This window comes from Maniola hyperantus, chromosome 11, assembly GCF_902806685.2.
Source record: "Maniola hyperantus chromosome 11, iAphHyp1.2, whole genome shotgun sequence".
NCBI classification, from domain to species: domain Eukaryota; kingdom Metazoa; phylum Arthropoda; class Insecta; order Lepidoptera; family Nymphalidae; genus Maniola; species Maniola hyperantus.
Window position 1 is genome coordinate 100,315 of NC_048546.1, and position 14,789 is coordinate 115,103.

At 50.3% G+C, this 14,789-nt stretch overlaps 1 protein-coding gene across 1 annotated transcript; it reads left to right on the forward strand.

Annotated features, from left to right (window-relative positions):
- The first annotated feature begins 2,627 nt into the window (after positions 1-2,627).
- cathD (cathepsin D) lies at positions 2,628-13,106 on the forward strand. Its single transcript, XM_034973078.2, has 10 exons — positions 2,628-2,767; positions 2,876-2,966; positions 3,306-3,432; positions 6,022-6,145; positions 6,310-6,428; positions 7,122-7,231; positions 7,516-7,605; positions 8,054-8,210; positions 8,916-9,122; positions 12,851-13,106. The coding sequence occupies exons 2-10, from the start codon at positions 2,908-2,910 to the stop codon at positions 13,010-13,012; spliced, it is 1,155 nt and encodes a 384-aa protein (XP_034828969.1). The 5' UTR covers positions 2,628-2,767; positions 2,876-2,907; the 3' UTR covers positions 13,013-13,106.
- Positions 13,107-14,789: the final 1,683 nt, after the last annotated feature.

The following is a 14,789-nucleotide window of genomic DNA, read 5'->3' on the forward strand; positions in this document are numbered from 1 at the left end:
CACTGCTGGACCATTGTTACCATTACTAGACCACAAACTAATATAATGCGTACAAAATAAGTTCTCATGCGCCATTTTAAAACTACGATTTAAGTCCTTATTTTAAAGGTGAACCGTACTTTTGACGTGACAGTTGACCCATAGAGTTAAAATGGCGCGTGAGAACTCATTTCGTACAGACTATACCTGATGGTACCGGTAATATAGCAAATCGAAAATTAGAATGAGACTTCATCTTCATAGAGCGTCATCTCTGTCACTCATGTGACGTTTAGTCGCTGTCGTTGAGGCTTACGAAACCGTTATTTCTTCCTAAAGTTGGATATGCAATATTTATTGTGCTGGGAACTGTATATGTATACTGTATAGTACAACGCCCGCGACACAAACCCCTATTTTACTCCCTTAGCGGTAGAATTTTCAAAAATCCTTAGCGGATGCCTCCGTCATGATCGCTATCTGAATGCCAAATTTCAGCCCGATCCGTCGAGCAGTTTGAGCTGTTCGCAACACGGCAATCCTTTTCTTTTATATATTTAGATTTAAGTATAGAATTTGTCTATGGCTTGATATACGCGATGTTAAGAATCGTAAAAACAGTTCAAAATCAGGGCAGATAATTTTTCTAAATAATAGAGGCAATTTTTGTTGGAACAAGTAAGAAATGGAACCATGTATGGAACAGCTGAAGTTGGGAAAGTTTTGTGTCTGCTCTGCACTCACCTACAACATCTCACTATCGATACAATTACCTCAGAGGTTGGACATTGTATTCATAAAAGGCGCCAAAGAATTTCCACTCGAGCCACGCTTATCTATGTATGTGCTCCCTCAGCGTTGCGTGGCGCATGGCGCATGCGTTGTTTAAAAAGCAGACATTCTAAGAACGTTTTAATCTTGATAAGTAGTAATTTTTCGTACTACTTAATAAAATTTATCGATACTATCATAAAATAATTATTATAAATATGTTTTTAAAATTCCATACAATCGATGTGCCTTCGGTATTAGTTACGTGCGGAGTGCACTGAATGTTCTGCGTTGTAACATAGTATAGTTGTACATAACATAGGGAGGCTAGGAGGCAGGAGCACGCTGGAAGTTACACACTGAGCAAATCTTTGTATGAATGTGTACGATTGAGTGGCCAAAATGTAAATAAATAAATGTTTAACTACAAACTACCTGATGTAAATGTGTTTTATTTGGTGACGAATTGACCCACCCTAGAGTGGTTAGAACTGAGAAGAACGCACGGTCTCTGGGTAATCCAAGGTCAGGCTCGTACAAGTCCGCACATCAGAACACGTATGCCGCCGATCTCCGCACAATAAGTAGCGAAACCGTTACAATATTATGTTCTGCGTACTACGTAGTACAAGTCGCGTGAAAGAGATGGACTCGTCGCACAATTAACTTGTCATATTTATAGTTCTGTGGTTGGAAGTGAGCTGAGAAATACTTGTACAAATTAATTCGCCATCTGCAGTGAAATGGAATAGATGCACGCGCGTTTTCCTACGAACCCCAGTGGACTGTTGTTTATGATAGTTAGGTAGTTACCTACTCTGAGTGGAAGTGGGTAAACCACAAACGGATTAAGCTGGAGCCTGTAGGTAGCTGCCACACTCCGTCCGGACTTCCGAAGGGAACTTTTACGGGCTAATGTTCGTAACGGTTGAACCTACTTTGACGGGACTTTCACAGACAAATAAAGGAGTAACATAGGCTACTTTTATAGCCAACATTTAAAAAAGGGGGAGTTACGACTTACGTGTTTCTCTACTTTATGTAGGTAGGTACACCAAAATCTCCGATATTTCTGAACCGATTTGTGACATTAAAAAATTTGTATCAGAAACTGTTGATTGTAAATTGATATTGGAGGTACACCTACCAAGTAAAGACTTTATCATTGAGTTCGAGAACCCAACTTCTCAACCCTGATGCTGTAAGGAATAGTTAATTGTAGTTATTCCTAAATCGTGGTGACCCCACGAGATTTTAAATGAATCATCCGTTTAAATGTTTTGTACGCAGAGAGACCTAGCATCCCGGAAACGGGCTGATAGCTGCTACGGATACTTAGGTTACTTTTTTCCTGGCACTCCTGGAAGATCAAAAGTTCCCACGGGATTTTTAAAAACCTAAATTCACGCGGGTGAAGCCGCGGGCGTCATTTAGAATTTAGTAAATATATAAAAGGAAAGCTGACTGACTGATCTATAAACGCACAGCAGAAACTACTGGACGGATCGGGCTGTGGTATGCAGATAGCTATTATAACACGTAGGTAGTCATCCGCTAAGAAAGGATTTTTGAGGTTTAAAATTTGTGTAGTCCACGTGGACGAAGGAATAAGCTAGTTATAAATACTTAATATAGGACTCTTGCGGAAACCTATATTTATGTGAAGTTACTGCACGCTGCACCAGTGGACTATTGTACTGACCGGTCCGGTTTGGAGCCGGTGTGTACCACACCTATACTTTATAACAAATGTCAGTGTCAATTTTGACGTTTTTATGACATTTTGCATGTCAATGTCAATTTTTTTTCGTTGGTGATTCTTCCCACTCGCCGGTAAAGTTTAATACACAGACTACAGTGTATATATGTATATAGGGGTTTAATAGGCATCACCGACCAGAAATAAAAGATAGGCATTACTTGCATATAAATAATTATTTATCGCTGCAAATAAATACACAGCTCGCATTTCTTAGATAATAGTAAATAGTGGGAAACACCAAAAGTCGCATAAGTAGTGCGTAACCGCAATTTATCATTATTCGATAACGACATGAATTTGTTGCACAAAAAAACAATACTTTTTACAACGTAGGTAATCGAATGTGTTATTTGTTTTCCGCAGTATCCAGCCGTGACTTGCCAGTTGCAGTAGCAATGAGGAAAGTAATCCTTTTGTTCCTGGCCCTGGCCACCTGCGTGGCCGGCTTCTCGAGGTAAGTAAAAGAGCTGGGTTTTATCTTAGTCATTTGTGACAATATGACCTTTTGTTTGTTTACGAAATGATATCGGACGTGTCGATGAAGTCGAAACTGAATGAATTTTAATAATGTACTCAGATACTTAATATCTACATACAATACATACATGATTTTAATGTACTTAGTGTATAATCTATTTTCACTTAAATGGAGATAGGATAACATTTAAAACTGATCACACCGTCCATAAAAAGACAGTGCACCCACATCTTTGATATGGAGCTCCAAAATCCGCACCAGAGCACCAGTCTAAGCTTCGACAGAGGGTGACTAATTAACACATGATCTCCCCAGGATCCCCCTGTACCGCATGCAGTCTGTGCGGAAGCACTTGCACGAAGTGGGCACGGAGCTGCACATGGTCCGCATCAAGTATGCAGCGGGCGGGCCCGCCCCCGAGCCTCTGTCCAACTATCTCGATGTAAGTAGACAGTTAACTATTAGTGCTCATATTCTCCTTTTCCATCCAGTCAGTACAACTGTACTGATGCTTGCAGTCAGTATACCAATAGTCCAAGAGAGGCTAGGGAGGAGATAATCTACAAAATTAAAGATTTCTGTCAGGCTCTCTACCTAAATATATTTATTAAAAAAGTGGTGACGACCAGTGATTAGACATCAGCCTTCTATGTAAGAGGTGAGGGGTACCATCCTGCACACACCTCTAACTTTTCAGAGTTATGAGCATTGGAAGCAACTAAATATCACTGGCTTTGACGGTGAAGGAAAACATCGTAAAGGAGACCTGCATGCCTGAGAGTTTGCTATATACGATATACATAGATAGTATGTCATAAAAGTTGAGTGGGTAATAATGAATACCTGTTTATTTATATATTTGGCAACCAAACACCACCTGCATGCTTAGTTCTATTTTTATTTTACATTTGAGATGTAAATGTTGATGCAATGATTGCAAAATATCACAACAAGAGATACTTGTCACAACAAGTGATACTTGTTTATTTGTCACAACAAGTGTGAAGTAGGTATAATTAATATGAAAGACTAAAACATAAGATTTATAAGTATAAAATAAATTCATCTATATATATAAAAGGAAAAGGTGACTGACTGACTGACTGACTGATCTATCAACGCACAGCTCAAACTACTGGACGGATCAGGCTGAAATTTGGCATGCAGATAGCTATTATGGCGTAGGCATCCGCTAAGAAAGGATTTTTGAAAATTCAACTCCTAAGGGGGTGAAATAGGGTTTTGAAATTTTCTAGTCCACGCGGACGAAGTCGCGAGCATAAGCTAGTATTTAATAAACATTAAATATTTGTTTTGGAACAATAAAATGTACTGCATTATTTGTTAACAACAAGTGCTGAATCAATTTTTTTTCTTTAAATGTAAAGCAATTTAAGCTGTAGTTAGGACTACTATTGTGGACTGTACTCAATTCAAATATTGTGAATATTTTTCTTTGATTCTAGATTTTTGAATTATGTTAACCGAAAACAATTTCAATAGTATAATAGAGAAAGGTCAAATGTACATAGTAGGTAGCACTTGTTTGTGTGCCTGTGGGCTGTGGGGAGTGGAGAGTGGGGAGTGGGGAGTGGGGACACTGGCAGAGATAACCCTGCTGACACCTATCAGTGTGATTGCTCACACTTCAGTTGCTATCACATGGAACAATAGCAAGAACCTCATTCAAATATTTTCTTGTTCTTTGTTTAGTATGTAATCAAATTATCAACATAAACATGACATCTCGTTTTTGCAGTTCCATAGTAAATCAAGAACGCTTAGAGAAGAAATACCTAATTAAGTAGTTTGGTCTGGTCCATCTGTCCATGTGTTTGTCACAACCATTTAAAAAGTAAATCACAAGAACTAACTCTAAAGTTGGAATTTAACATGGGTGATCGATTACTGTAACATGACAGAAGCTAGATGATCACAATCACCCCTGATTGGTTGATACTCACTCACAGTTGGCTACCCTGCATTGTTGTCATAAGAATACCATCAATTCAGCCAATCACAGCAATTCCGAGTGTAATAATGATTCATGCAGATTTTACAGAATCAAGCTATGGTTACAGAAACTGCTATATGAAGGCTTTTTTTAAAAAAGTATTTCACGGTACCTCCTGAAAATGAGAAGCGAGAGCCGAAATTGACCCTCAAAGTTTTTAGCAAGTAGCATGACCACAGAAGTGTTCTGGACATGCCCTTGACCAGTCATGACTGGACCCTGAGTCCAATTGCCGAGTCCGAGGTTTATTTTGAGTGCCGTGCGGGTTCATTATCAGTAGCCTTGGCACAAACAAACAACTTGAACTTTGAAGTATTGTTATTATTCTCCAATGAGGATAAATGTAAAGAAATCGTTAACGTTTACCTCCTCCTTGTTATATTACTTATCTGCTAAAAGGTAAACTAGTTTTTTTATTCACTTCTAAAACTTATAAGTTTTAGTCATTAAATATTTTGTATTTGCCATTAGCAGATATACACAAATAAATCATTTCATTTCAAAAAAAGATATAGATATTTGGAACAACATATTTGCAGTTATAATATTGTTCAAAGTCAAACCAGAATTTATAATTTTTATGAGTGTTTTTACCTACACTTAAAGAGAATTTCTAAATAAATTTTAAATACATATCAAAAATTGCGGAACAAACATCGCTAGGCCACGGTTCACTTGCTGCCAGTGTCGAAATTTGGATATGTGCTTTCATTCAGTACTGAAGCGACTGTTAATGTCATCTAGTAGTACTAAAAATTATTATATATAAATTAACTAATATAAAGATCTCAGAATCATAAGATTAGCGTGTGCAACAAATTTTTGTCTACACAACTCTGTCACACTTTGCGGTTGCACATTTAATTTACAGTTTTCTATTTCAGTTCAAGTTCGCGATATGTGACTGTAGATGCACTCAGGAAGTTGAGCTTTAAAACGAGAAGCTTTAACTGTTCTTGTTCGGTTTGTTTGTCTTTAATCTGAAGGAGAGATAGACTGAGTCAATTTTGTTTGCAGGCACAATACTACGGTCCCATCTCGATCGGCAGCCCGCCGCAGACGTTCAAGGTGGTGTTCGACACGGGCTCCTCCAACCTGTGGGTGCCCTCCAAGAAGTGTCACTACACCAACATCGCATGCCGTGAGTCTTGTTTTGTTGTCAACCAGAAAACCGCCTGATATTTGTATTCCAGGGTCCTTGAGTGTCACAAATATTATTATTCAGTCATTTTATAAAATGATTACTATGTTACTATAGTTTCCAACCACAGCAGTAAGGGTGCTGTATCACGACTCTGTCCACAGTCCTGCACAACAAGTACGACAGCAGCAAGTCCCGCTCGTACCGCCAGAACGGCACGGAGTTCGCCATCCACTACGGCTCCGGCAGTCTGTCCGGCTTCCTCTCCACTGATGACGTCACCGTGAGTTTACCTTCTCAACGTAACAGAAACTTATTTGTATTTCAAATATCAAGTAACAAAACTTCCACATAAACATAAATCCTAAAATAATAGTAACGGATTTGACAGCAGCCTTCCAACTCCCGCCAAAGTGGGGGCTATGCGCCGTGACACGCTTGAAGTTCATACCTTGGTCGATAAGTTGACATTGCACGAACTTTAGGCTAGTTTTAAGAAACTGAACGAGCTCATTGCCGCTCCAATGAATGTAGTTCCGTTGTCAGAAAATATCTTGGCTGGTTTTCCTCGCCTTGATATTATGAAACTATTCAGAGTCGCCAAAGGAAGCGTCCCCGCTTCCTTTGTAAGATGCGGTTTGAAGGACCACGTGTTTAAAGTTACCTCTGGATGTTGTTAGGCGCTGGTTAGTTTTAGGTATCTTCTCTCTTCCGTGGAGTTGCCATCTTGAGTTTAGATCTTTTTTGTGTAAGAAAATTTAAAGTTCGGTTTTTGCCTTGTGTCATAATTACATCACTGTGACTGTGATTGTCTAAAACTCAGATCATATACCTACCCGTGTCTATGATCTGCCTGTTCTAGATGATTGTTGCGAGATGAGTGTTGAGTTCACAAGTATCCGATCCACTTGGTGGACAAACTGTTTAGATGACCGTCACTGGCGTCGGTCTGTCAGTTAGTGTGTGTGTGTGGCAGGTGGGCGGGCTGACGGTGCACGCGCAGACGTTCGCGGAGGCGATGTCGGAGCCCGGCCTGGCCTTCGTGGCCGCCAAGTTCGACGGCATCCTCGGCATGGCCTTCTCCAGGTAAACAAACTTGTTCTTCTTCCTGTGCTTATCACGCACTAAGAGGGATGAGGACAGGAAGAAGATCGCATCTTTCACACGAACGTGTCAGCTAATGACACGTGATTAATATAAATTATAACTATAACTTATAATTATAACTTTAATTATAAATTGTAACTGTCGAATGTAGTTGCCAGCAGGGCTTGCAGCGGACAGCTGTAATGTGTGACACGTGTCATATGCAATCTATGCATGTATTAGCACAATCCGGAGCACTCCTGCTAGTATATTGTCTGTTGCAGCATCTCGGTGGACGGCGTGTCGCCCGTGTTCGACAACATGGTGGCGCAGGGTCTCGTGCAGCAGCCCGTCTTCTCCTTCTACCTGAACAGGTACCTAACGCACACTATACAGAAAACACATTTTTGTGGCCACTTTATATAAACAATCATCATTATCTGATCTAACTAGCTGAGTGAGTTTAACTCATGTAAAATCTACAGCACAAAGAAAATGACCATCGACTGAGGACGACGGAATCAGCTCATTCGAGTTCTGCCAGGAGCACTATCCTCAGTAATGCAGGAGTAGTGCAGAAAGGGATCCAAAATAAATCGAGTAAACCATCCCAGCATTCTGCTAAAAATAAAATAAAAAGCCCAACGAAACATTATAGTATGTATTCTATAAAATTAATTTCTTCTGTCGTCGTATGTCGGTTAAAGTTTGATTGTTTCCGTTTCCACAAATCTCACGTACTGCAGTGTTTAGGTCACTTTGTCCGTCCTGTGGCTCGGCCGAGCACTAGGGCTGCTCACTCGGTGGTTTGGCGTTCCCCAGGGACCCGGCGGCGCCGCAGGGCGGAGAGATCATCCTGGGCGGCTCGGACCCGGCGCACTACCGCGGCAACTTCACGCGCGTGCCGCTCTCCAAGGACACCTACTGGCAGTTCCGCATGGACGGCGTGCGCGTCAAGGGAGCCTCCTTCTGCGAGGGCGTGAGTACCACTGCCGTTCCTCCGATCACTCCGGCGAGCGGGTCGATTCATCTTCACCTTGTTAGCTCGGATTTTATACCCACGCGCTGTTTTAATACGCTTTATTATGCTGTGCGGGCGGTGTGCAGGCTCGACTGTACCAAAGGGAGAGCTCCCACCGAGCGGTTGGTTGTGCTCGGTGGCGCCAGCTGGGCCGACGGTTGTATCTTGAAAGTTGAAACTTCTTAATATAGTCCAGATTGCAGAAAACTCCGTAAGTGCGAGTACTGTCGGCGGTACATTTGTTCGGGACTACGTCATGAAATGTTATCGATTGAATAGCGCCATCTAGTTGCGATTGTGGCAACCGCCACAATGCCTTTGTTTCATAAACTATTATTGTAGGTTATAACTTATAATAATTATTATTTTTAATAAATTCAAGATCAGGTTCAAGCTCGGATCAACTTCGGCTGGCCTAGTTGAATGGGGAACCAGTTTGTCATGTTTCTATGATGGAAAAATTTTCCTTACCATGCTTAAAGAAATATCATTTTAATCGATTAAGGTACTCGCGCAAGAAGATTAACTTCAAAGTAAAAAATAATATAGCCTCAAAAAAAAAATGCCCCTCGAGGAAATTACCAAAAATTACATTTAAAAAAGGCGTAAGATTGTTCCACACACTGAAATAATTAAGTGAAGTGAACTGCACACACTACCCAGGGCTGCGAGGCGATCGCGGACACGGGCACCTCCCTGATCGGCGGCCCGGTGGCGGAGGTGGCCAAGCTGAACGCGGCGCTGGGCGCCACGCCGCTCGCCTTCGGCCAGTTCGCCGTGGACTGCTCGCTCATCCCGTCCCTGCCCGCCGTCACCTTCTCCGTCGCCGGGCAGGACTTCACGCTCGACGGCGTCGACTACATACTCAGGGTGAGTGCCACCTGGCCAAGCTGAACGCGGCGCTGGGCGCCACGCCGCTCGCCTTCGGCCAGTTCGCCGTGGACTGCTCGCTCATCCCGTCCCTGCCCGCCGTCACCTTCTCCGTCGCCGGGCAGGACTTCACGCTCGACGGCGTCGACTACATACTCAGGGTGAGTGCCACCTGGCCAAGCTGAACGCGGCGCTGGGCGCCACGCCGCTCGCCTTCGGCCAGTTCGCCGTGGACTGCTCGCTCATCCCGTCCCTGCCCGCCGTCACCTTCTCCGTCGCCGGGCAGGACTTCACGCTCGACGGCGTCGACTACATACTCAGGGTGAGTGCCACCTGGCCAAGCTGAACGCGGCGCTGGGCGCCACGCCGCTCGCCTTCGGCCAGTTCGCCGTGGACTGCTCGCTCATCCCGTCCCTGCCCGCCGTCACCTTCTCCGTCGCCGGGCAGGACTTCACGCTCGACGGCGTCGACTACATACTCAGGGTGAGTGCCACCTGGCCAAGCTGAACGCGGCGCTGGGCGCCACGCCGCTCGCCTTCGGCCAGTTCGCCGTGGACTGCTCGCTCATCCCGTCCCTGCCCGCCGTCACCTTCTCCGTCGCCGGGCAGGACTTCACGCTCGACGGCGTCGACTACATACTCAGGGTGAGTGCCACCTGGCCAAGCTGAACGCGGCGCTGGGCGCCACGCCGCTCGCCTTCGGCCAGTTCGCCGTGGACTGCTCGCTCATCCCGTCCCTGCCCGCCGTCACCTTCTCCGTCGCCGGGCAGGACTTCACGCTCGACGGCGTCGACTACATACTCAGGGTGAGTGCCACCTGGCCAAGCTGAACGCGGCGCTGGGCGCCACGCCGCTCGCCTTCGGCCAGTTCGCCGTGGACTGCTCGCTCATCCCGTCCCTGCCCGCCGTCACCTTCTCCGTCGCCGGGCAGGACTTCACGCTCGACGGCGTCGACTACATACTCAGGGTGAGTGCCACCTGGCCAAGCTGAACGCGGCGCTGGGCGCCACGCCGCTCGCCTTCGGCCAGTTCGCCGTGGACTGCTCGCTCATCCCGTCCCTGCCCGCCGTCACCTTCTCCGTCGCCGGGCAGGACTTCACGCTCGACGGCGTCGACTACATACTCAGGGTGAGTGCCACCTGGCCAAGCTGAACGCGGCGCTGGGCGCCACGCCGCTCGCCTTCGGCCAGTTCGCCGTGGACTGCTCGCTCATCCCGTCCCTGCCCGCCGTCACCTTCTCCGTCGCCGGGCAGGACTTCACGCTCGACGGCGTCGACTACATACTCAGGGTGAGTGCCACCTGGCCAAGCTGAACGCGGCGCTGGGCGCCACGCCGCTCGCCTTCGGCCAGTTCGCCGTGGACTGCTCGCTCATCCCGTCCCTGCCCGCCGTCACCTTCTCCGTCGCCGGGCAGGACTTCACGCTCGACGGCGTCGACTACATACTCAGGGTGAGTGCCACCTGGCCAAGCTGAACGCGGCGCTGGGCGCCACGCCGCTCGCCTTCGGCCAGTTCGCCGTGGACTGCTCGCTCATCCCGTCCCTGCCCGCCGTCACCTTCTCCGTCGCCGGGCAGGACTTCACGCTCGACGGCGTCGACTACATACTCAGGGTGAGTGCCACCTGGCCAAGCTGAACGCGGCGCTGGGCGCCACGCCGCTCGCCTTCGGCCAGTTCGCCGTGGACTGCTCGCTCATCCCGTCCCTGCCCGCCGTCACCTTCTCCGTCGCCGGGCAGGACTTCACGCTCGACGGCGTCGACTACATACTCAGGGTGAGTGCCACCTGGCCAAGCTGAACGCGGCGCTGGGCGCCACGCCGCTCGCCTTCGGCCAGTTCGCCGTGGACTGCTCGCTCATCCCGTCCCTGCCCGCCGTCACCTTCTCCGTCGCCGGGCAGGACTTCACGCTCGACGGCGTCGACTACATACTCAGGGTGAGTGCCACCTGGCCAAGCTGAACGCGGCGCTGGGCGCCACGCCGCTCGCCTTCGGCCAGTTCGCCGTGGACTGCTCGCTCATCCCGTCCCTGCCCGCCGTCACCTTCTCCGTCGCCGGGCAGGACTTCACGCTCGACGGCGTCGACTACATACTCAGGGTGAGTGCCACCTGGCCAAGCTGAACGCGGCGCTGGGCGCCACGCCGCTCGCCTTCGGCCAGTTCGCCGTGGACTGCTCGCTCATCCCGTCCCTGCCCGCCGTCACCTTCTCCGTCGCCGGGCAGGACTTCACGCTCGACGGCGTCGACTACATACTCAGGGTGAGTGCCACCTGGCCAAGCTGAACGCGGCGCTGGGCGCCACGCCGCTCGCCTTCGGCCAGTTCGCCGTGGACTGCTCGCTCATCCCGTCCCTGCCCGCCGTCACCTTCTCCGTCGCCGGGCAGGACTTCACGCTCGACGGCGTCGACTACATACTCAGGGTGAGTGCCACCTGGCCAAGCTGAACGCGGCGCTGGGCGCCACGCCGCTCGCCTTCGGCCAGTTCGCCGTGGACTGCTCGCTCATCCCGTCCCTGCCCGCCGTCACCTTCTCCGTCGCCGGGCAGGACTTCACGCTCGACGGCGTCGACTACATACTCAGGGTGAGTGCCACCTGGCCAAGCTGAACGCGGCGCTGGGCGCCACGCCGCTCGCCTTCGGCCAGTTCGCCGTGGACTGCTCGCTCATCCCGTCCCTGCCCGCCGTCACCTTCTCCGTCGCCGGGCAGGACTTCACGCTCGACGGCGTCGACTACATACTCAGGGTGAGTGCCACCTGGCCAAGCTGAACGCGGCGCTGGGCGCCACGCCGCTCGCCTTCGGCCAGTTCGCCGTGGACTGCTCGCTCATCCCGTCCCTGCCCGCCGTCACCTTCTCCGTCGCCGGGCAGGACTTCACGCTCGACGGCGTCGACTACATACTCAGGGTGAGTGCCACCTGGCCAAGCTGAACGCGGCGCTGGGCGCCACGCCGCTCGCCTTCGGCCAGTTCGCCGTGGACTGCTCGCTCATCCCGTCCCTGCCCGCCGTCACCTTCTCCGTCGCCGGGCAGGACTTCACGCTCGACGGCGTCGACTACATACTCAGGGTGAGTGCCACCTGGCCAAGCTGAACGCGGCGCTGGGCGCCACGCCGCTCGCCTTCGGCCAGTTCGCCGTGGACTGCTCGCTCATCCCGTCCCTGCCCGCCGTCACCTTCTCCGTCGCCGGGCAGGACTTCACGCTCGACGGCGTCGACTACATACTCAGGGTGAGTGCCACCTGGCCAAGCTGAACGCGGCGCTGGGCGCCACGCCGCTCGCCTTCGGCCAGTTCGCCGTGGACTGCTCGCTCATCCCGTCCCTGCCCGCCGTCACCTTCTCCGTCGCCGGGCAGGACTTCACGCTCGACGGCGTCGACTACATACTCAGGGTGAGTGCCACCTGGCCAAGCTGAACGCGGCGCTGGGCGCCACGCCGCTCGCCTTCGGCCAGTTCGCCGTGGACTGCTCGCTCATCCCGTCCCTGCCCGCCGTCACCTTCTCCGTCGCCGGGCAGGACTTCACGCTCGACGGCGTCGACTACATACTCAGGGTGAGTGCCACCTGGCCAAGCTGAACGCGGCGCTGGGCGCCACGCCGCTCGCCTTCGGCCAGTTCGCCGTGGACTGCTCGCTCATCCCGTCCCGTCCCGTATTGAGTGACAAAAGTCGCTATTAAATAATGAAATGAGCTGTAGCTGTAAGGTAGTGTACAGTATACATGGCGGACGTCGCTGCAGGTGTCGCAGTTCGGCAAGACGGTGTGCCTGTCGGGCTTCATGGGGCTGGACGTGCCGCCGCCCAACGGCCCGCTGTGGATCCTGGGCGACGTGTTCATCGGCAAGTACTACACCGAGTTCGACATGGGCGGCCGCAGCATCGGCTTCGCGCGCGCCGCCTAGCCCCACACCCCCACACCCCCCACACCGAGCGCCGAGCACCCGAGACCTTTCACAAACATGCGCGAGATTATATCTGATCTTTCAATCGTAATATTGCAACATCCGACACCCGTCGTATTCTGAACGATTTGTGGTCGCTTAGCGATGCGATCCGTCGTCTGGAGCGACGAACAGCGAGATGTGTTCAGTTGACCGATCAGATTCTTCCTCCATTGAAAACGTGAAAAAATATCACCTCATCTTTTAAATATCTCATTGATCGACTGAAACACGTGTCTCCGCTCCACTCCGGTGGAAATTGGGCGACAGTAGGAACTTGTACCAGCCCGCGTCTCTACACATGAACCAACTACTCACGGCGGGCGACAGTAGGAACTTGTACCAGCCCGCGTCTCTACACATGAACCAACTACTCACGGCGGGCGACAGTAGGAACTTGTACCAGCCCGCGTCTCTACACATGAACCAACTACTCACGGCGGGCGACAGTAGGAACTTGTACCAGCCCGCGTCTCTACACATGAACCAACTACTCACGGCGGGCGACAGTAGGAACTTGTACCAGCCCGCGTCTCTACACATGAACCAACTACTCACGGCGGGCGACAGTAGGAACTTGTACCAGCCCGCGTCTCTACACATGAACCAACTACTCACGGCGGGCGACAGTAGGAACTTGTACCAGCCCGCGTCTCTACACATGAACCAACTACTCACGGCGGGCGACAGTAGGAACTTGTACCAGCCCGCGTCTCTACACATGAACCAACTACTCACGGCGGGCGACAGTAGGAACTTGTACCAGCCCGCGTCTCTACACATGAACCAACTACTCACGGCGGGCGACAGTAGGAACTTGTACCAGCCCGCGTCTCTACACATGAACCAACTACTCACGGCGGGCGACAGTAGGAACTTGTACCAGCCCGCGTCTCTACACATGAACCAACTACTCACGGCGGGCGACAGTAGGAACTTGTACCAGCCCGCGTCTCTACACATGAACCAACTACTCACGGCGGGCGACAGTAGGAACTTGTACCAGCCCGCGTCTCTACACATGAACCAACTACTCACGGCGGGCGACAGTAGGAACTTGTACCAGCCCGCGTCTCTACACATGAACCAACTACTCACGGCGGGCGACAGTAGGAACTTGTACCAGCCCGCGTCTCTACACATGAACCAACTACTCACGGCGGGCGACAGTAGGAACTTGTACCAGCCCGCGTCTCTACACATGAACCAACTACTCACGGCGGGCGACAGTAGGAACTTGTACCAGCCCGCGTCTCTACACATGAACCAACTACTCACGGCGGGCGACAGTAGGAACTTGTACCAGCCCGCGTCTCTACACATGAACCAACTACTCACGGCGGGCGACAGTAGGAACTTGTACCAGCCCGCGTCTCTACACATGAACCAACTACTCACGGCGGGCGACAGTAGGAACTTGTACCAGCCCGCGTCTCTACACATGAACCAACTACTCACGGAGGGCGACAGTAGGAACTTGTACCAGCCCGCGTCTCTACACATGAACCAACTACTCACGGCGGGCGACAGTAGGAACTTGTACCAGCCCGCGTCTCTACACATGAACCAACTACTCACGGCGGGCGACAGTAGGAACTTGTACCAGCCCGCGTCTCTACACATGAACCAACTACTCACGGCGGGCGACAGTAGGAACTTGTACCAGCCCGCGTCTCTACACATGAACCAACTACTCACGGCGGGCGACAGTAGGAACTTGTACCAGCCCGCGTCTCTA